Source organism: Scyliorhinus canicula, chromosome 1, assembly GCF_902713615.1.
Source record: "Scyliorhinus canicula chromosome 1, sScyCan1.1, whole genome shotgun sequence".
NCBI lineage: Eukaryota > Metazoa > Chordata > Chondrichthyes > Carcharhiniformes > Scyliorhinidae > Scyliorhinus > Scyliorhinus canicula.
In genome coordinates this window covers 70,504,847-70,528,114 of record NC_052146.1, presented here as the reverse complement: position 1 = coordinate 70,528,114, position 23,268 = coordinate 70,504,847, and the positions used below count along the sequence as shown (strand labels likewise).

General features: G+C 51.0%; 1 protein-coding gene across 1 annotated transcript in view; it reads right to left on the bottom strand.

Annotated features, from left to right (window-relative positions):
- The window catches only part of LOC119963670 (peptidyl-prolyl cis-trans isomerase FKBP8-like), an 84,051-nt gene that overhangs the window by 34,090 nt on the left and 26,693 nt on the right, over positions 1–23,268 (bottom strand). The window contains exons 5-7 of the mRNA XM_038792991.1: positions 7,880–8,052; positions 7,202–7,279; positions 2,296–2,394 (exon numbers count right to left, since the gene is read on the bottom strand). Coding sequence (XP_038648919.1) covers positions 2,296–2,394; positions 7,202–7,279; positions 7,880–8,052 — 350 coding nt within the window. The remainder of the gene's footprint in view (positions 1–2,295; positions 2,395–7,201; positions 7,280–7,879; positions 8,053–23,268) is intronic.

Below are 23,268 nucleotides of genomic sequence, written 5' to 3'. Positions count from 1 at the left end.
ATATCAGATATGTGTGGGAGGGGGTACGCGTCGAGCTGCGTGCTCCGATTGATGGTCTGACTGTAGTCAATGACCATCCTGTTTTTCTCCCCAGTTTTCACCACTACCACTACTTGGGCTCTCCAGGGGCTGTTGCTGGCCTCGATGATACCTTCCCACAGCAGCCACTGGACTTCAGACCTGATGAAGGTCCTGTCCTGGGTGCTGTACCGTCTGCTCCTGGTGGCGATGGGTTTGCAATCCGGGGTTAGGTTTGCAAAAAGGGAAGGCGGGTCGACCTTAAGGGTCGCGAGGCCGCATACTGCAAGGGGTGGTAGGGGCCCGCCAAATTTCAGGGTTAGGCTCTGGAGGTTGTGGCCTGATGAGGTGCCCGACGGGCAGGGGTCCTGAGGCGGCTAAGATGGCAGCGCCCATGGGCTGCACGTGTCCTGGGGTGGCAAGATCGTGGCGCACTCGGGCTGCACGTGTCCTGGGGCAGGCAAGATGGCGGCTCCCATTGGTTCTGAGGCAGGCAAGATAGCAGCGCCCACTGGCCGCACGTGGGGGGTGCCAAGACAACAGCGACGATTGAGCGGGCCTGGCACACTGCAGCGTAATGTCCCTTCTTGCCACAGGCCTTGTAGAGGGCACTCTGTGCCGGGCAGCGCTGCCGGGGGTGTTTTGACTGTCCACAAAAGTAGCATTTGGGTCCCCCGGGATTGGTTGGCTGCCGCGCGGCGCAGGCGTGGGATTCGCTGGGGACTGTCGCTGATGGGGTCCATGATGGAGCGGCCGTCGGCGGGGTCCACGATGCATGGGGGGTGGGGGGGGAGGTGAGCCGCGCAGTCGGAGGCATAGGCCTGAACGTTACGTGAGGTGACCGTAAGCGAGAGCGCTAGTTTTTTGGTCGCCGCGAGGTCAAGCGTGGCCCCTTCCAAGAGGCGCTGGCGGATGTAGTCAGACCCTATGCCCGTAGCAAACGTGTATCTCATCAGCAGGTTCGAGTGTTCAGTGGCCGAAACGGCCTGGCAGTCACAGTCTCTCACTAGGGCGAGCAGGGCACAGCAGAAATCTTCCACAGACTCACCGGGAAGTTGGCACCACGTGGATAGGAGATGCCTGGTGTAGATTTTGTTGGTCCGCTGAGTGTAATTTTCCTTCAGTAGCGCCATGGCTTCTGCGTAGGTCGGCGCATCCTGGATGAGGGGAAAAACATTGGAGATCAGCTGCATGTACAGAATCTGGAGCTTCTGTGCTTCTGGGATTGTGTCTGGCGCAGACCCAATGTAAGCTTCAAAACAGGCTCGCCAACGTTCAAAGTCCTTTTTGGTGTTGTCTGCTTGAGGATGCAGCTGCAGGCGATCCGGCTTGATGCGGAGATCCATCTCTGAAAAATCTTCTGTGTAATAAAGTGATGTAATAAATTGATGCACTATCAATTACGACGAGACGAGAGTAGAATGTAATGGAGGCTTTATTACACTGAGATGTGTGGCCTCCTACAGCAGCTGACGAAATGGCTGCTGTACGGGGAGCACACATATTTATACTCCACCTACTGGGCAGAGCCAGCAGGCAGGGATCTACCCCCGTACCTGTAGTACAGGGGCCTTACCGTAAAACCCATATATATATATACACAGTATATACATCAGTGGTGACTACCACAAGGATCACCACACCTCAGGCAAGGGGCAAGGTTGAGAAGGCAGGGCCTTCATGGATGACCTCCGCAGGCATAGAAATTGAACCCACACTATTGGCGTTGCCCTGTATCATGAACCAGCCGACCAATAAAATGAGCTATCCAACCCCCCCAGTGCTAGCCAATATTTATCACTTAAACAACATTACAAAAATGAATTATCTGGTTGTTCGCACATTATGTTTTGTGGGAACATGCTGTGTGCAAATAGACTGTCACGTTTCCTATATGACAGTCGTGACTACACTTCATAAGTGTTCCATTGGCTGTCAAGTGCTTTTGATGTCTGAACGTTATGAAAGATGCTACATAAATGCAAGGCTTTATTTCTTTTACTTCAGACACCTACTACAGCCTGAGACACTCCCAGGCCAGTTACAGCACAGTGCGCCATGGAGCAAAGGTGCTTCAACTCTCCTCCAACATTTACTGTTATGAGCAACACATTATCACTTAAGTTGTCTTTGGTAATTGAGAGGTTTTGCTGTTTTGTGTTGATAGGTTGACCTGTTATGAGAATATCAAAACCAACAGGCAGAAGATGTATCATATGTATCATATGTGACTACCCGGGTTATTCACATTATATAGAAAAGTAATTTTGAACCTACCAAGAACAGTGGACATGCATTCATTGTTTTAGCATTGCTGGCACCTTCTGATTTTTCTGCCCATTTGTCAAAAACAAGTTTCAGTTCCCTCTCAATTTCCTGCAGGAACAAACAGCAATTGAAAATGTTGGATTGCCCTTTCTGATATATCATTTTGAAGTGCTTTTTAATCTTCTGACTGTGCATCCCTGGCAGGGAGACTCACCCACTGGCTGTGTGTATCAAAAATTTGGACATGTAACGGGGTCTTTAGGGATTTTTACGAGGGATTGTACCGGTCGGAACCTCCGAGGGGGAGAGAGGGGATGGAGAGCTTCATGAACAGGATATGTTTCCCAAGGGTTCAAGAGAGGCTGGTAGAGGGGCTGGGGGCGCCGATAGAGTTGGAGGAGCTAGTCAGGGGGATCGGACAAATGCAGTCAGGTAAGGCACCGGGGCCGGACGGGTTCCCGGCGGAATTTTACAAAAAGTATGCGGACCTGGTGGGTCCCCTGTTGGTGCGAACCTTCAATGAGGCATGGGAGGGGGGGGGGGGAGGGCTTTGCCCCCAACGATGTCGCGGGCACTGATCTCTTTGATCCTAAAACGGGATAAGGACCCCTTGCAGTGCGGATCATATAGGCCTATCTCGCTCCTTAACGTAGACGCTAAATTGCTGGCGAAGATCCTGGCTACCAGGATAGAGGATTGTGTGCCAGAGGTAATTCACGAGGATCAGACAGGATTTGTCAAGGGGCGGCAGCTCAACACGAATGTGCGGAGACTGCTCAATGTTATCATGATGCCGGCAGTGGAGGGGGAGGCGGAGATAGTGGTGGCGCTGGACGCAGAGAAAGCGTTTGGTAGAGTTGAGTGGGGGTACCTGTGGGAGGTGCTGGAGAGGTTTGGATTTGGGGAGGGATTCATCAAATGGGTGAGGCTGCTTTACGCAGCTCCGATTGCGAGTGTAGTCCCAAATGGAAGGAGATCGGAGTACTTTAGGCTCTATCGTGGGACCAGGCAGGGGTATCCCTTGTCCCCCCTGCTCTTTGCACTGGTGATTGAGCCGCTGGCCATGGCGTTGAGGGAGTCAGGGAGATGGAGGGACTGGTGCGGGGTGGGGAGGAGCACCGGGTGTCGCTGTATGCGGACGACCTGCTGTTATATGTGGCGGACCCAGAGGGGGGAATGCCAGGGGTGATGGAGCTGTTAGCGGAATTTGGGGGCTTCTCGGGCTATAAGCTAAATTTAGGAAAGAGCGAGGTATTTGTAGTACACCCGGGAGATCAAGAGGAGGGAATTGGGAGGCTCCCTTTCAGGAGGGCAGTGAAGAGTTTCAGGTACCTGGGGGTGCAGGTGGCCAGGAGTTGGGGGGCTCTCCATAAGCTTAACTTCACCAGACTAGTGGAACAGATGGAGGAGGAATTTAAAAGGTGGGACATGGTGCCGCTATCGCTGGCGGGCAGAGTGCAATCCGTCAAAATGACGGTTCTTCCGAGGTTCTTGTTCCTCTTCCAGTGCTTGCCCATCTTTATCCCTAGGGCCTTTTTTAAAAGGGTGACCAGCAGCATCATGGGATTTGTTTGGGCGCATGGCACCCCGAGGGTGAAGAGGGTCTTCTTGGAGCGGGGTAGAGATGGGGGGGGGGCTGGCGTTGCCCAACCTCTCGGGGTACTACTGGGCGGCCAATGTGTCGATGGTGCGTAAGTGGGTGATGGAGGGGGAGGAGCAGCATGGAAACGGATGGAGAGAGCGTCCTGTGGGGATACGAGCCTGGGGGCCCTGGTAACGGCGCCGTGGCCGCTCCCTTCCACGAGGTATACCACGAGTCCGGTGGTGGCGGCTACCCTCAAGATTTGGGGGGCAGTGGAGGCGACATAGGGGAGAAGTGGGGGGCTCGATGGAGGCTCCGTTAAGGGGGAACCATAGGTTGGTCCCGGGGAACATGGATGGGGGATTTCAGGGATGGTATAGAGCGGGCATCAGACAGCTGAGGGACCTGTTTATCGACGGAAGGTTTGCGAGCCTGGGGGAGTTGGAGGAGAAATTTGGGCTCCCCCCGGGGAACATGTTTAGATATCTGCAGGTAAAGGCATTTGCTAGACGGCAGGTGGAGGGATTCCCTGCGCTCCCCGCGAGGGGGGTGAGTGACAGGGTGCTTTCGGGGGTTTGGGTCAGAGAGGGGAAGATATCCGATATCTACAAGCTCATGCAGGAGGTGAAAGAGGCGTCAGTAGAGGAGCTGAAAACGAAGTGGGAGGGGGAACTGGGGGAACAGATCGAAGACGGGACATGGGCTGATGCCCTGGAGAGGGTAAATTCTTCCTCCTCGTGTGCGTGGCTTAGCCTCATTCACTTCAAGGTGCTGCAGAGGGCCCACATGACTGGGACGAGGATGAATAGGTTCTTTGGGGGTGAAGATAGGTGTGTCAGGTGCTCGGGGAGTCCAGCGAACCATGCCCATATGTTCTGGGCATGCCCGGCACTGGAGGAGTTCTGGAAGGGGGTGGCGAGGACGGTGTCAAGGGTGGTGGGATCCAGGGTCAAGCCAGGATGGGGACTCGTGATCTTTGGGGTTGGGGTAGAGCCGGGAGTGCAGGAGGTGTGCTGGCCTTTGCGTCCCTAATAGCCCGGCGAAGGATTTTGCTACAATGGAAGGACGCGAGGCCCCCAAGCGTGGAGACCTGGATCAATGACATAGCGGGCTTCATTAAGCTAGAGAAGGTCAAATTCGCCCTGAGAGGATCGGTGCAAGGGTTCTTTAAGCGGTGGCAACCTTTCCTCAACTTTCTGGCTCAACGATAGGGTACTGGGACAGTAGCAGCAGCAACACGGTGGGGTTGGGGGTGGGGGGGGGGGGGGGGGCGGGGGGGGGGGGGGGACGATGACTATGTTTGTTTATTTTATTTAAATTTGATTTATTTAATTTTAATTTCTGGTTAAGTTTTCTTGTTGGGGGGGGTGGGGGGAGTGTGATACATGTGATGTTACGGTTTGGGGGGATTTGTGGGTGTTATGGGGCAGTTAGTTGCATATTATTACTTGTTGTTATATTTTTATATTTTCTGTAAAAAATTCCAATAAAAATTATTTTAAAAAAAAATAAAATTTGGACATGTGGGGCGGAATTCTCCGCAGGGGGCCGAATTCGTGAAGGCCGTTGTGAACTCGGCCGAGGTTCACGACAGCCTCGGAGCCCGCTCCCCGCACCTAATTCACCCCCACCCGGGGGGCTAGGAGTGGGCCTCTGTCTTTCTTGGCAGCGACCTCATCACGCCGAGAATGTGAAGTCATCTGCGCATGCGCGGGTTGCCGGTTCCAACCCGCGCATGCGCGGATGACTTCATTGCGCAGACGGCACGTACCCGCACATGCGCGGTGGCCGTCTTTCTCCTCAGCCGCCCGGCAAGACGTGGCGGCTTGATCTTGCCGGGCGGCGGAGGGGAAAGAGTGCGTCTGTTTTGGACGCTGGCCCGACGATCGGTGGGCACCAATCGCGGGCCTGTCCCCTCCCGAGCACGGTCGTGGTGCTCCCGTCCCAATCGGGCCCCTAATCCCCAAACGGGCATCTGGCGCCCGTTTCACGAATGGAGCGACCAGGTGTGTTTGCCGCCGTCGTGAAACGGGCGTGAAGGGCCGGCCGCTCGGCCCATCGGGCTCGGAGAATCGCAGTTCGCAATGAAAAACGGCGAGTGCCGATTTTCCCGAGCCGGGGGGGGGGGGGGGGGGGGATCACGGGGGGCGCAAAAAATGTCCGGGGGCCCTCCCGCGATTCTCCCAGGCAGCGTAGGGAGCGGAGAATCGCGCCCGTGATGTGTACAATTTAATGGTTGGTAAATCATACACAATGCACCTGGAATTTCAGTTAAGCACTGGTAGTAAGCAAAGCTGCCCAGCAGAAAATCACCCCTCTCACATTAGCATATAAAGGCTATTGAGGATTTGATAATGTTCATCAGATTATAAAAAAGATGCAACATCTAATTCAATGAATTTATATTTTTGTACCGATCAGTAGTTGATGAGATTTGGCAAGTCAGATGCTGCTGTAATTATTTGCTTGTAAAAAAAAGGAGAGAACTTAAAGTAAATATTGAGCTTGATTTTCCACTTGCTGTTGAGGCACAAAACTAGAATACCAAATCAACCATTTGTTATGGAAACCATCAATTTCTCGATGCCATTGATTTAGATGACCGGAGGGTCCATCTGTGATAATACCAATTTTAGATTGTTGAATAAATAAGCCGTCCTTTAACCTTAGATATCCTGGATGAGTGCAGTGACTAGGTTATTGCCCATGGTGAGTATGCAGGTCATGGTTCCGCACCTGACAACTATGCTGCTTATGATTCTGCTCAGTCTGCTTCTATGATTCTGGTTGTAGTGAACGATTAATATGCTCTCTAGTCAGTAAACATAGTTTCTGATTGGAGGAGCTGTCCCCTGCAGAAATCTTCAAATTCACTGATCGTCTTACTCGCATTTTCAACAATTGCTCTGGAGGCCACATTGCTCTGAGGCTTTGTGGCTGAGGTTTGGACAAGCCTGGTGAAAGTGTTGCGAACGAGCTGAAGGATGGTAGTAAGTCAGAATTTGAATCAGGGAAAGTGTCTGTATGAAAGTAACTGTACAAAATGCATTCACCAGGTGCTGAGTGCCTTCCAGAGCACAAAATCATAAAGTACAATCATGACTGGCAGAATGATTGAGGTACAGTCGCACAATGTCATAATATGCATATAAGGGCCAGTATCATTTGAGAGAAAATTCACCAAGAGCAAACCACACTGACCACCAGCAGACTTAAAGAAAACAGCAATAATCAGGAACAACACAAGCACGAGCAGCAAATTTTTAAACATTAATTCCTGTCTGGGAGCTGCATCTTGGACCAGTATCAGAGCAGCACTGAGATTGCACTCACCTGATTTGCAGGCTCCACCTGTGAAGCCTTTCTAAGAAATTTGATTGAGAGGAAATACTTCTCTTGCAGTTCAAGCACCTGAAAAAAAAAATGGAAAAGTATATCTAGATCCTGCACATTTCTACACAATTATACCAGCAGCATTTTACACAAAGGAAGTTAGTTCTGACGTTAAGTACAAATTATTTTTTCACGACAAGGGACTGTGGATGTATTCATTGATGTTTTCTCAATTGAACAATAGCACCAACTATCACTGCCTGAATTGGAAGGCTGTTCAAAAGCAAAATCACTTGTTTCACTTTTCACTTGGTCTGAATTTCAATGGGGTTCTTTCAATCTTGTCAAATTTCTTACAATAAAGAGGCTTTTCTAACAAGTTATGCTGTTCCTACAGGAGGACTCTTATCTAGCCACCATGCCAAAGTGAACATTGTCAGCCACTTTTCCCTGCTTTATCTCCAACATCTTCCTACTGCTTCATCCACGGATCATACAGTAAGTGGTCCATTTGGATTAATTCATTAGTGGCTCCAACAAATTTGCAAATCTTACTCCGTGGTACACATTTATAAAGAATACATTTCAAAAATGTCTATTAAAAGTCCAAAACGGAAGCTTTTAAAGAATGTGTAATCAGATTTGGATAACTAATTTAATGTCCAGGAAAGATCTTACCTTGCCCTTCCTGAACAAGGCTTTGCAATGCTGAGGCTGATGCTGCAAGACAATATCACAGCAGGAAAAAGCCTCCTCTAAGTTTCCGGTATTCAGGTGGCAGGCTGCAATGTTACTGTAACATTTCACTTTTTCATCAAGAAAACTTTTCTCATCTTCATGGTCGAGGACATCTGAAACAATGATGCTGTCATATATAACTTGTCAGCACAGCATGCAGGACTATATCCCGAGACATAAGCCTAGATTGAAAACTGCTTACATTAAGTTGAACAGAAGAGGAGACCTTTGTTAGGGTCTAATTGTCTTTGTGAACTTCTTGGCCAGCAGCTCCCAAACTATGGGTCGCAACCCCAATTGGGGTCGCAGGAACAGCAAATGGATCTGTGGGCTTCCTCTCCTCCGAGACTGCTCCCTGCAAAGGCAACAAGGTCCAGACAGTGTCTGACCCTGCTTGGTCTCTCTGTGACTCTGCAAAGTCCAAAAAGAGATTCCCGCCCAGTGCCAATACTTTAAACAACAAGTTCTATGTGTTGGCATTGGGGCTTGGATTATCAGAGCATGTGTGTGTAGAGAGGATGAGGATGGGATAAGTTAAATGTGCGAGTGTTGTTGGAGAAAGGGCTGATCACAGTGTGTGCATTGTGATGAAAGTCTATATAATTCTAATAGAACATTCACCACGGATTACAAGAAGGCAACTTTGAAATTAAGCGGAACCTAATATAATTGCATACAATTATAATTGTATAATTCATATTGACTTTGATTTGACTTAACTGAGAAAAATAAGCTGAAATTTTATTTATCAATTTTCATTGTGTTTATTTGGCGATTCCTGTTCTTTTGGAAGGAGCATGGCTCCATCTTCATATAAGAGCTTTACCTTGTGAATTAAATCAATTTTATTTTAAAGCTCCATTATCTGTAGCAAAATCCATTGTGAAACTGCAGCCCCTGGAACTATGAACATTATGTTGTGTCATTTGGAATCCTCAGCAGAAAATTAAATATTTATTTGACTCATCTCACATTAAAATCATTCATCTCATGATGGCCTTTAGGGAAACTTAGGGTGTTGTTATAGATCAGTAATGCTGAATGTAAATGCATCAATAGTATCCAAAGGCCATGAGCTGCAGCAGCTCAAATGAAGAAGTGGGCTGATGAGTACATCAAATAAATTGTTTGCAAAGTACTTTAAAAGCATAGATTTTCATATTTATATGATGCATTATTGGTTGATCTACAGTATGTGAACTTTTAATAATTATATGTTGCTTGCTTTATTTCTGTTTTGTTTTGAGTGATGTCGGGGATCATGTAAATTTTCAAGTGTTGAAATGGAACCATATTTGAAAATAGTTTGGGAAGCATTGTTCTTGGTCTCTGCCCATGATGGCCTAACAGTTGGAGAAGGCTAAGGTTAGGGAGCTATTTAAATAGAGTCATTGAGTCATACAGTGTGGAAAGAGGTCTATCATGTCAGCACCGGTCATCAAACACCTATCTATTCTAAATCATATTATTCACCTGCAGCTAGCTACAAGAGATAAAATAATACATTTGCAAATACCACAGAAAGGTGGTACATTCCACCATTGCAGAAATATTGCATTTCCACCAAGGGGCTTCAGGGTAATTTCTCAGGGTAGATACTGTCAGGCTCAAAGCAAGATTTGGGGATCAAAAACATTAGGGTTTCACCTCTATCTCAGAGGACTGTGGAACAATAACAACAATGAGTCACAATTATAAAGCATTTTTAACATAATAAACCATCAGGCACTTCACAGGAAGCTAAAATGAAAATTAACAACAAACTAAGAAGAAACATAATAGGAAGGGTGACCACAGGTTAAGTTGAAGAAATGGAGCCTAAAAATGTTTTTTAAAGGCTGAGAGATGGGTACAGAGAATAAGATGCTCAGGGAGAGAATGCAAAGGAGTAAAATTGAGATGGCTAAACGCTATGCCACCAGTTGTGGGTTGAAGCAAGGGATTGGGGTGCACAACAGAAAGAGGAAGATAAGTTTGTGTAAGGATATACAGACAGAGGAGATTGTAGAGATAGGGTGGGGCCATATATGAAAAGATATAGATGAGTACAAGGATTTTTTAATTTGGCATGTTGGAAATGAAGAGCTATTGCAAGTCAGCAAGGATGGTGATAATAGCTCTGAGATGCTGCACAGATATGATGGGCGTGATTTAACCAAAACGTTTCGAAGTGTGGTAGCGAGCCGGAACTGCTGCGAGCTTCCCGGCACTCGGTGAAGCTGGCACTGCTATAAAACATTAATTGGTCCACTTAACGAGGCCCCACGGGCTTCATGCCTCAAATAATGGTCCCGCCAGCTGATTGGGGACCGTGCTCGCCAGCCCTCTGCTAACAATTCAGAGCAGCACTTAAACCGCTCCTGCACAGTCAATCCCACTCAGCTCAGAGCCATGCCACTGAGAAGACCAGCCCCACGATTCGGGGTTGCCGACCTAGGCAGATTACTGGACGCGGTCGAGGCCAGACTGGATGCCCTGTTCCCCTGAGGGTCTCAAGATCAGCTACAGGGCAGTCAGTGCTGCCTGGGATAAAGTGGCAGCTCGGGGAGTGACCAATAGGACCAGCACCCAATGCTGTAAGAAGATCAACAGGTGGGAGAGGACCCAGACATGTGGCGGGGTGCTGAACATCAGAGTCCTCACCCCCTACATGGAACGGGCCCTAGAGGTAGCTGGGGTGGCCGGGGACAAATCTGCAACCAACACAGAAGTTGGCCTACGGGGCAGAGGTGGGGGTCCACCGGCCGCCACCCAGATGAACTGTCACACATGAGCTGTCAATGCCATACAGGATGACCATCCCTCCCACTGACCACATGTCTATTCTCCTGAAGGATCTCAATCCAATGGCCCTGGAACAGGACCACATGATCCAGGGGTTGGCATGAAAGACACATGGGCGTTGAGACACACATTTCATCCCCACAGCCCAGACTATGGGCGGCCACATACCCCCACCCCGACCGAGGAGAAGGCCGGTCAGACCGCAAACAGATCACCGCCCGTGCATTACCCGTGACTTAACGGCCTTGTTGCGCTCTCACGTAAGCGAAAACACTGCCATTAAATCACCCCTGATATGTGCAGCAAGGCCTTGAACAAATTGGGAGTTTCTTGAAGGTGGAGCATGGGAGGTCAGCAAGGAGACCATTAGAGTCGTTGGGCACAATGTTCCCACCACTTTGCGCCCATTAAGCCTGGTGCATCGCGGGAGAGTCCTGAAACGGACTTTATGCTGGGCAGCGAGCTGCCATGCCCAGCGCATACTGGATCGCACCAATCATATTTAAATGAGCCATTAGACTCATCTAGATATCCGCAGCCTGTTTGATGCTGCATTCTCCCGGCTTCTGGGATCTACGAGCCACACTGGCTACGCTTTACCCGAGTGCTGATTAGTAGAAACGAAGACCAAGCATGATGGCATATTAGGGAGGCCTCGGAGATCATTAGACCCCCAGGTGGGTGGCGACAGGGTTTCCTGGGCATCCTGGCACTGCCAACCTGGTGGGGACTGATGGTTGGCCATGTGCATGAAGGGTGATGGTGAAGGGGGGGGGGGGGGTATGAAGGGGGAATCATGAAGGTTGGGGGGTGAAGAGGAGGCCCTAAAGATGGGGCCCACATTGCAGGGTATACTCACTGGGGGATGGAGGCGATGCCCAAAAAGATGGAAGGGTGTGGATTATGGTCACCCTCATGCCTGGAGGTGGAGGAGAGTTTTACGATAACTTAGTGATGGGGGGTGGTTACCCCTCGGATGTCAAGGATTGGGGGTGTTGCCCATGTCTGCAGGGGATCATGATGTCCATGGGTGGGGGGGATGTGGGGGACCCTCAACCTTACTTTGAGATCTGGGCATCCTTTCAAAATGGAGCCCAGACCTCTGAGGAGCAGGTGCGCTGGCGAGTCCAGTTCCTCACGGCAGAAAGAAGTGTGAAGTGTGTGATTTAATGGTGTGAAATGCACCAAGACCCAAATAAATAATTAATGGCGCGATTTACCAGCTGTGCCCACAAGGATCAGGATGGGATACGTCCGGTAGATCCCAGGAGAGGCCTCTTCCAGGATTCCAAGTGGTTGTTACGCCTTGCGAGATCTCACGAGTTTCGCGATAATGGGCGGGACCCAGATGTCCAGAGTTAAGTGAGCTTAAAAGCTCCGCCGACGCCAGAAATAACCAGCGCCCGGACCTACCAGCCTCACCCAGGAGACGCCAGCTGGGTGCCGTTTCACACTGGTCCCTATAAAAGGGGACAATTTAGACGACACTTGGGTCTCCCAGGCGATCGGAGACCCCCCAATGGTTAGTATCTGGCACCCTCGCTTTGCTGAAGCTACCCAGGCACCTTAGCACTGCCAGCCTGGCCCCCTGGTAGTGCCACCAGAACACTCTGGCAGTGCCACCTGGGTGCCAGCCTGGCAGTCCCCAGGGTGCCAGGTAGCACTGGCTGGGACACTCCTCAAGGAGGGGAAGACAAGCATTCCCACTCGTTACGTCCCGTGCGGAATATTATATTCCTTCCCCCAAGTCTGAAGACTGCCTCGATGAGTGATGAAACGGAGAAGGAGGAGCAGGCGGAAGACGTCAGAGTCTCTTCGGCTCCAGTAAGTCCCCATGGAGCTGATGCAACTAGATCAGTTGGCGTATACCGAGTTGGTGAACACCGTCTGCAGCAGAAATGACGTGGCAGACGATCGTCAGGAGTCGGCTGAACTATGGAGTCAGCATCCAAGGCCTCAGAAGTTTGCATCTTCATCTTGGAGTTGGAAGACACAATGTCAGGCATTTTGGCGTTGAGAAAGACAGGAGGCGTCACATCATGTTGGTTCGGCAATGGAGTCAGAGAATCCAGGGCAGGCTTCTTTCAAGGCACTTCATGAGTGAGCAACTTCCGTGAGCGAATGTGATCCAGGTGGCGTTTCATGAGTTGCTTCCAGACCTGAACTTGGTAAGAGACTGATCCCGTTTGTCGAACGACAATTCCAGAGAGCTGTTGAGCACTATTGGTGAAGTTATCAGCGAACGCAGCATCGTCAGGTACGAAGCATCAAAGAGGTCGGTGTCGAAGTTAGCAACGCCCTTGAAAATCTTGGTTACGCCGCCCTTTCGCGCCTATGTCCAATAGAATCAAACTCAGTCGTGCACAAAGTCTACAACCTATTAACATTTCAGTGGGGGCTACCCTAATTACTCCGTGTAATATGATCTGTACGAGTATGAAAATCGCGCCAGTCTTGTGTCCATCGAGCCGGACGTCTGTTTCTTGAGCCCCCGTTTAATCGTCTGCACTTTCCTCTCTGCTGGATGATATGGGCCAATGCAGGTGTGGCGAATTCACAAAAGCGGCAAACTCTTCACTCGTAAATGTACCTTCAGGATTCTGTGGGTGGAAAAAGAAATGCAATCGCTCATTGGTCACCTTAGAGGTGATCAACGCCATTTGGTGGACCTCCAGCCATTTTGAGTTGGCGTCCACCAGGGCGAGAAACATCAATCCCAAGAAGGGATCTGCAAATCAGTGTGCACATGGACCCAAGGACGCCCTTCTACTCCTAGACATGTCGGGGTGCCACCATGGAGCGCTTCTGATGCTCTTGACAGATGGAGCACTGCTGGGCTAATGTCTCGAAATCCGTGTCCAAACCTGGCCACCAAATATAGCTTCTCGCCAGCTTCTTCATTTTGGACACTCTGGGATGTCCATTGTGAAGGTCCTTCAACGCGATAGCCTGTCCCTTTGCCGGGACAATAACCCTGGCTGGTGCCTCACAGGAGGATGCCATCCTCCACAGTCAGCTGATGATTTTGAAGAGGAAGCCTTCAACTCCCCTGGTAGTTGCTGATGCTACCCGTCGTGTAGCACCAGATGATGCACCTTGGCTAGTACAAGGTCAGTTTGCGTCCAGTCACAAACACACAAGGCAGTGATAGGCCAGGAGTCCATGAAATTCAGGACAGTGCAGGCGGTAAAGATGATTATCTTGCTGCGATTTTTATTTTTATTCCAGAGCTTACCGATCTTTTTGCCGAAGCTGTTTTTTTAATAGGGATGGAACAGTTGATTTTGTCATTTGTATGGGCGGGTAAGGCAGCGAGGATTCAGAAGACAGTGTTTCAGAGAGGGCAACAGTTGGGGCGGGTTTGGTTCTTCTAACTCTGAAGTATTACTTTTAAAGTATACTTTATTCCAAACAATGTAAAACAACATATAAAATACACAGTCCACAAATCACAGTCCATAGTCTATACAGTTTCCCCCACACCACCCACGACGAACAGTTCCTCAGACACCATCATGGACAACTCCCACAGCATCTCAAAACCCTCTGCTGACCTCCTCAACTCAAAATTAATCTTCTCCAACCGGAGAAATTCATACAAGTCCACCAGCAAGGCCGCCACATGCGGGGGCGTATCCAACTTCCAATTTAGCAGGATCCTTCTTCCTGAGAGAGGTGAAGGCCACAACATCAGCCCCCTTCCCCTGTAAAAGCTCCGGTACTTCTGATACCCCACAAATCGCTACCATTGGGTCCGGCCTGACCTCCACCCCCACAATCTCAGATAGTGTCCCAAATACTGCCTTCCAATATCTCTCCAGCTTTTTGAAACCCCAGAACATGTGCGCATAATTCACAGGTCCCACCCACACTTCTTGCACTCATCGCCCACCCTCTGGAAGAACCCACTCATCCTCGCCCGAAACTTTGGAAATATGTTAAAATATGCACTGGATCAAGCTCACACAAAAGGAGGTTGAATTCACCCACTGCATCGCAGTCCCCAGCTTACTTGACCCCCCCCCCCCCCCCCCACCAACTCCTCTCAATTGTTCTTGTTCCTCACCATTTGTGCTCACCCTCCTTACCAAACCACCCGTGTATATCTCCAATCCTACCCTCCCCCAACTCATCCGGGAGCAGCAGTTGCTCCAATAAACTGTACACCGGCAACCTGGGAAATTCCCTCCACTCTTTTCGCGCAAAGTCCTGCACCTCCAAAAGCTAAATTCACTCCCCTTTGATAACTGAACCTCTCCCGCAACTCATCCAGACCGCAAACTTCCCGAGTGCAAGTCCCTAACCCTCTCCAGCTCCACCTCCCTCCACTTCACATACATCCCATCCATCTCGCCCGGCTTAAACCTGTGGTTACACACAGTACCGACAACACAGTGTATTCCACTGTGTAATCCATCTGTCCCTCCAATTTAAAGTGTCAGGTGACTCCATTTCCTTTTTTAAAATAAATTTGGATACCAATTCATTTTTTCCAATTAAGGGGCAAGTTAGTGTGTTCAATCCACCTAGCCTGCATATCTTTGGGTTGTGGGGGCGAAACCCACGCAAACACGGGGAGAATGTGCAAACTCCACACGGACAGTGACCCAGAGCCGGGATCGAACCTGGGACTTCGGCGCCGTGAGGCTGCAGTGCTAACCACTGTGCCACCGTGCTGACTCTATTTCCTGACCATCAACTTACCACCGGGCTCCCAAAATACTTCCCCGGAGCAAATGGCAGCGGAGCTGTGACCATAGTCCTCAGACTTCTCCTCCATCTTGTCCCAATCTCCCCCCACCCTCCATCGCTTCACCTTCTCCACATGCACTGCACAATAATAGTGTCGCAGGTTTGGTAACGCCAACCCCCTTTCTGTCTCTGCCTCTGTAACAGAGTCTTCTTTACCCGCGGCACCATTCCTGCCCATATGAACTCGGAGATCACGGTCTCCAACTTCTGGAAGGCCTTGGGAAGAAAGTTTGTGAGGATCTGAAACACAAACAGGAACTTTGGCAGCACATTCATCTTTACAACCTGCACAGTGGTCTGGTGTATCGTATCCCATGTCATAAAATCCCCTCCACCAAACTTGTCAAATTCCACCTGTGCACCGTGGCCCATTTCCGTCGTCACCTGAATCCACAAATTTCGAAACCTTTCCCTGGTTACCTTGAACGGCAACAACTCCAAGCTGGCCCCGCTCTGCCTCCATTCTTGTCCCTTCCTCAACCTAACCTGATCTTTCACATGAAGGTGCATGTCCTGCAGAAAAATCACCTCCGCCTTCAAACTCTTCAGGTACACAAAATCCCTGGACCTCTTAATCGGCACGTTTAACCCTCGGACGTTCCATGTCACAACTCTTACCAGAGGCTTACCCCTCCATTCCCTTCTACCGTCCACCATCATCTCCCACCCGTTCTATCTCACTTAATACCGCCCTCAATCGGGCCCATCCAAGATGGCCTCCCCCCTCTCCGCCCATGAGCATGCTCAGTCTCCAGCTCTGCCACGTCACAATCCCCCCTCCCCTCCCCCTGCTCACCAGGCCACCTCTCACAAGCTCCTCGTCCACTTCACCTCCGTTCACCGGCATTACTTTCTAGTGTGACAACTCGCGCTCGAAGGCCCCCATGCACGCCCCAACCCCCACTGGTCCCTTCACAGCCTGTGAAATCAGCACCTTGCCGCCTAAATACCCTCCAGCCGACAACCTCACCCAGCGGGGCCCACCACACACACTCCTTACCCATTAAACAAAATGAACAAAACACACAATGTCACAAGTCACCCCCTCCCCAAAAGACGAAACCCCACAAAAGGTGGGGGAAGTGGGACCTTACAAATTTACAACTCCCCAAACATTTCCCACCCTCCAACAACACAAAACAGCCATAACATTCAACCTTTGCAGATTTAGCTCCCCCATCTCACCCCAACTCTCTGGCCCCTTATAAAGTCATTGGCCTCTTCCGGCATCTCAAAGTAGAAGTCCCGGCCTTCAAATGCGACCCAACGTTTTGCTGGGTACAACACCCCAAACCGAATCCTCCTTCGAAACAGCACATCCTTGGCCCTGTTGAATCCAGCTCCGCGCCATTGTCCTGGAATATTCAGACAGGATTCCCCTACCGTTCATAGTCCTGCTTCTCCCTGGCGCACCTTAGAATCTTCTCCTTCTCCATGAACTTGTGCACCTTCACAATCACCGCCTGCAGCGGCTCCCCTGCTCTCGGCTTCTGCCTTTAGGTCCTTTGGGCCAGTCCACCTCTGGGGCCTTGCCGAGCACCTTCACCTCCACTAATCCTTGACACATACATTGTGGCATTCGTTCCTTCCATATCCTCTGGCAGACCCACAATTCGCAAGTTTTTCCGCCTGGCCCTGTTCTCCTGCCCCTTCACCTTCACTCGCAGCGTATTGCACAGATGCCCCCAGGATCTCCACCTCCACGGACACAGTCAATCGCTCTGGTTGGCCACCACCTTTTCAACCTCATGTATCGTCATCCCTTGCGCCTTGAGGCACTTCTCGATCCGGTCCGTTGACCCTCGCAGAGATGCTACTGCTCCCTCAATGACCAGTCACCATGCATCTCCTTCCTTTGCTGGAAAAATTTCTCCTTGGTGAAGACCATCAAATGCTCTATCTGGCGCTTTCCCACTGATGATGACCCTTCCCCCTCCGCCATTCTCCCAATTGTTGCTGTGCCACAGGATCCCTCCAATTCCAATTCCTTAGCCAGTTCTTTAACTGTTCTTTGCCAAGTCTGGTAACCAGTAGATATGCCGATGTAGGGGCGAACCTCTACTTCTACAACATCTAAACCACTTTTCTGCCGGAGTTGCCCTGTTAACTGGCATGAAATGGCCAAACCAACACCTTCAAGCCAGAGCTGCCCTGTGTGCGACCTTTCAATCCATGGCTGTCACGGGAAATCCGAATGTGGGGCGGATTCTCCTGTACCCGGTGGGGCGGGGGGTCCCGACGGGACGGAGTGGCGTGTACCACTCCAGCGTCAGGCCACCCCAAAGGTGGCTTGGCTGGCGCCGGAGGGGTTTTACCCCACCGGCCGGCGTGGAAGGCCTTTGGCACCATGCCAGCCGGGGACGAAGGGACTCCACCGGCCGGCGCGGGTCCGCACATGCGCAGGAGCGTCAACGGCTGCTGATGTCATCCCCGTGCATGCGCTGGGGGGGTTCACCTTTCTGCCGGCCATCGCGGAGGCTTACACGGCTGGCGCGTAGGAACAGAGTACCCCCAAGGCAAAGGCCCGCCCGAGGATCGGTGGGCCCCGATCGCAGGCCAGGCCACCGTGGGGGCACCCTCTGTGCCCAGATCGCCCTGCGCCGCCCCCCCCCCCCACCCCAGGACCCCGCTTGCGCCGGCAGGTCCCGCCAGGAAGTGACCTAGTCCAATTTACGCTGGCGGTACCTGCATAGAATGAGCGGGACTTCGGCCCATTGCGGGCCGGAGAATCGGCGGGGGTGCCGCTGCGAACGGCCGCTGACCGGCGAGGCACGATTCCCGTCCCTGCCAAATCTCAGGCACCGGAGAATTCAGCAGTCGCGGGGGGGGGGGGGGGGGGGGGGGGGGAGGATTCACGCCGCCCCCCGACGATTCTCCGACCTGGCGAAGGGTCGGACAATCCCGCCCCTGATCTATTATAATTGGGCGGCGAAAGGCCAGAAAGTGCAGAGTTGGGGTAGGGAGTCGGAGACGATATAAGTGAAGATAGAGGCAGTCTATTGTGCAGAGTCAGGATTGAGGGCACTGGCGACAGAACCGCTTCCTTTTGCCGCAGGGAAATACTCAGGTAGTCCGGTGGTGGTAGCCATGCTGAAGAAATGGAGGCAATTTCAGCAACATTTTAAGTTAGGTGATGCCGGTTCGAGAGCATCATGTGTTTGAGCCGGCGAGACTAGGACACTAGGTTTCGGGGATGGGAGGATTGGGGGGTGGGAGGGTGGGGAAATTAAGGACTTATTTTTGGAAGGGTGGTTTGTGATTTTGGAAGAGTTGATGGATAAGTTTGGGATTCCGCAGGGGGAAGCCTTTAATATGCCGGTGCGAGATTTTGCAGGGAAGGTTTTGCCGTTGTTTCCAGTGACCCCTCCCACCTCGTTGTTGAAAGGGGTATTGTCAGTGAGGGGATTGGGTTTGGGGGTCACTTGGGGATTTATGGAAGGTTTTGGAGGAAGATATTTTTTTATAATCTTTGTCACAAGTAGGCTTTTATTAACACTGCAATGAAATTACTGTGAAAAGCCCGAGTCGACACATTCCGGCATCTGTTCGGGTACATAGAGGGACAATTCAGAATATCTAGATTACCTAACAGCACATTTTTCGGGACTTGTGGGAGGAAACCAGAGCACCCGGAGGAAACGAACGCAGACACAGGGAGAACGTGGAGACTCCACACAGACAGTGACCAAAGACGGGATTGAACCTGTGTAACTGGAGCTCTGAAACAACTGTGCTAACCATTGTGCTACCTTGCTGCCCTTCTGGCATCGCTGGACGGGGTTCAGGCCAATTGGGAGGAGGAGCTGGGGTGGCAATGGAGGAGGGGTTGTGGTCTGAGGTGTTGCAGAGGATGAATGCCTCAACCCTTGTGCGCGAGGCTGGGGTTAATGCAGTTAATGGTGGTGCATAGGGCGCATCTGACGAGGTCGAGGATGATGCAGTTGTTTGAGGGGTGGTGGACACTTGCGAGTGGTGTGGGAGAGGTCCGGCCAACCATGTACATATAACCTGGTCCTGCCCGAAGTTGGAGAAAGTTTTGGGGTCGTTTTTCAGCACTATGTCGGTGATCTTGCACTTGGATTTGGAGTCCAGTCCCCTGGGGGCCATATTTGGGGTGTCGGATTTGTCGGGGCTGCAGACGGGAGCAGAGGCAGAAGTTTAAGCCTTCACCTCGTTGATTGCTCGCAGGCGGGTCCTGTTGGGATGAAGGTCAGTCTCTCCGCCCAGTGCCTCATTATGGCTGGGGGCTTGATGGTGTTCCTGTATTTGGAGAAAGTTAAGTTTACCTCGAGTGGGGCGATTGAGGGATTCCACAAGAGATGGGGTATGTTTATTCTTCACTTTAAAGGGGGTTGCTGGGGGGGGGGGGGGGAGTGGGTTAGGGATGCAGGGGGCTATCCTTTTGGGATGTGTTTGCAAGAGTGGAGGGAGTGTTTCTGTTGTTCATGTTGTTTTGCATTGTTTTGTTTTATGTATAAAATGTTAAAAACCGAATAAAAATATTTTAAAAAAGAAATTCAAAACAATAATCCCTTCATCTGCAGCGGAAGACTGCTCATCGCATCAGCAAACCTAATCTGGGTCCCTGGGTAGTGCTCGAAAGAGTATTCGTAAGCTGCCAATAACAGAGCCCAGCACCGAATCCTTGCAGTCGCTCTTGGCAGGGTCGCCTTGTCTTCACGGAAGAGGCCGAGCAATGGCTTGTGATTAATGATGATTCAAAATGGCGGCCATAGACAAACAGATTAAATTGCTTTACACTGAATACGAGCACCAGACCTTTTTGATCTGGGCTAGGAATTATTTTGGCTGTAGTCGGCATCAGGGAAGCAAAAGCGATTGGATGGTCATGGCCGTCGTCCATTCGATGGGACAAAACTGCCCGAATGCCATACGGGGAAGCATTGCATGTGATGTACAACGGTTTTGAGGAGTTAAAATGTGTCAATGCCCCTTTAGAAGAAGACAATCGCTGCTTCATCTTGTCAAGCGCCATATCCTGGGCCTTGCCCAAGGCTGGCACTTTTCCGAAAGCCAGTGAGACCGGGGGGGGGGGGGGGGGGGGGGGGGGGGGGGTAGCCAAATTTGGAATGAAGTGCGCATAATAATTCACCAATCCAAGGAAAGAGCCCAGCTCCTTGGCATCTCACAAGCCGGATCCATTTTGATTGCCCGTATCTTCTTAGTGACTGGGTGTAGGCCATCTCAGTGCACCCGATATCCCAAATATAACACTTTTGCGTGAAACACGCACTTCGCACGGCGAAGACAGGTCCCATACTCGGAAAACTGCTTCAACATCATCTCGAGGTTCTGCAAATGTTCTTGTTCTGTAATGTTCTTGTTCTGTGGCCCCTGTGACTAAGATGTTATTCAAGTAAAATGCAATGCGTGGCAATCCACGCAGGAACTGCACAAGCCAGGAGGCTCCGAACGGAAGCTGGGTGTACTCATCGACTCCCTTGTGTGTATAAATTATGATGTACTTCCGTGAGGGTTCGCTGAGCTCCTGCTGTAGATAAGCGTTGCTAATGTCCAGTTTTGTGACTGTACAGCCACCGGCCAGTGTTGCATTTAATCCTCGATGCGAGGTAGAGAGGTAACGGTCCAATCTTGAAGCCATGTTCATTGTTAATTTCTAGTTACCGCAGAGGCAGACGGTCTTCTCCGGCTTCATGATGGGGACCACCGGCACCGTCCACCAGGGAAGCACTGGCCGAAAATTGCCCAAATGTTCCCAACGCCGAAGTTTGGTCTCAACCTTCTCCACAATAGCTTAGAGAACCGATGGGCATGAAACGATCAAGGCTGAGCCCCAAGGTCCACCTGGATTTTAGCCACGGCCCCTTTAATGGTACACAAATCAGCTGGAAAACCTCCTCGAGTTTGCTCAGTACCGTACACAAACCACCAGACCCCATTTGGAGGATATGCTGCCAATCCAACTACTGCGGGTGCAGCCAATCGCGGCCCAACAGGCTGGGGCCACTTCCTTGCACAACAATGAGGGAGAAACGCACTAACTGGCACCCATAAACCACCGGAGTGAGGATGGACCCTATGATATTCAGTCATTCCTCTGTATAAGTGGCCAAATGAGCCACCATGTCAGTATACACTCTTTGTTTGATAAGGTCAAATGTGCTCTGTGCCACAAAATATCTGAGGAATGCTCGTCTTCCTCAGGCTCCTTGCGGAGTACGAGCTCCCATATCCAGCTCCATGTGGAGCATATGACCATTCACTTGTATCAGAATGTGAATAGGGGCCACACATGGCACTGCCAAACACTTCAGCTGCATCTCAGTCTCATCCTTGGCCTCTACTGGGTCATTCAAATGCAAGGCCCGGCCCTGGGGCTGATGCCTACCTCAACCGGGAAGCCTGGAGCACTGGATTTCTTGCTGCCAGCAGGTACACCTAGACTAGCATCCACGTGTTACACACAGGCCGGAATCGTCTTCAGCTGAGTCAGGGGCCGGCTGTTCTCCCAGAAGCCAGAGTTGCAGAGGTGTTTGGTCTGGTGTGGTGATCTCTACCACTGTATATATGTGTGTGCTTGCATTAGGGGATGTATGACAGTACCTGTATTACAGGTTTTCCAGTAAGCCCCTGCCGGCTAGCTCCACCCACAGGGAGTAGTATAAATATTCATAAGTTTCCCTGAGATGCCATTCTACAGCTGCAGATGAAGGAATAGCATCTCACTGTAATAAAGCCTCTCTTGTACCGTATCGAGTCTTTTGTGTGCAATTGTTAGCGCCACAATTTATTACAGTAAGATTTTCCAACATCATGGACATCAGAATCAAGCCTGATCGCCTGCAGCTGGATCCGCAGTCGCCACACGCCAGGAAAGACTTTAACCACTGGCTGGATGTTTTCGAGGCCTACATCTCCTCAGCGGACCCTGCACCATCGGAGGCTCAGAAGGTACAACTCCTATACTCAAGGCTGAGCTCCAGCGTGTTCCCGCTGATTCAGGACGCGCCTACCTACGCCCGGGTCATTGAACTGCTCAAAGAGAATTACGCTCAGTCGACGAACACTCTGTTTGCGAGACATGTACTCTCCACTCGCGTTCAACAACCGGGTGAGTCGATTGAGGACTTCTGGCGGGCCCTTATCCCTCTAGTACGGGACTGCGACTGCCAGGCCGTCTCGGCCACGGAACATTTGAATCTACTCATGCAGGATGCATTTGTTACGGGTATTGCATCGGACCCCATCCGGTATTATCGAGGCCAGCAACGGCCCCTGGAGAGCCCAAGTGGTGGTGGTTAAAACTGGGGAGAAACACAGGATGGTCGTGGACTACAGCCAGACCATCAACCGGTAAACGCAGCTCGACGCGCACCCCCTCTCTCGCATATCTGATATGGTCAATCAGATTGCACAGTACCGGGTCTTCTCGACAATTGACCTGAAATCCGCCTACCACCAGCTCCCCATCCGTAAATCGGACCGTCCCTACACTGCCTTCGAGGCGGACGGTCAACTGTATCAATTTCTTAGGGTTCCCTTCGGCGTCACTAACAGGGTCTCGGTATTTCAGCGAGAAATGGACCAAATAGTTGACCGGTACGGACTGCGGGCCACGTTTCCGTACTTAGACAATGTCACCATCTGCAGCCGCGACCAGCAGGATCATGACGCCAACCGTGCTAAATTTCTCCACACCGCATCTCTCCTCAACCTCACTTACAACAAGGAGAAATGCGTGTTCTGCACAGACCGCTTAGCCATCCTCGGCTACGTAGTCCAAAATAGACTACTGGGGCCCGATCCCGACC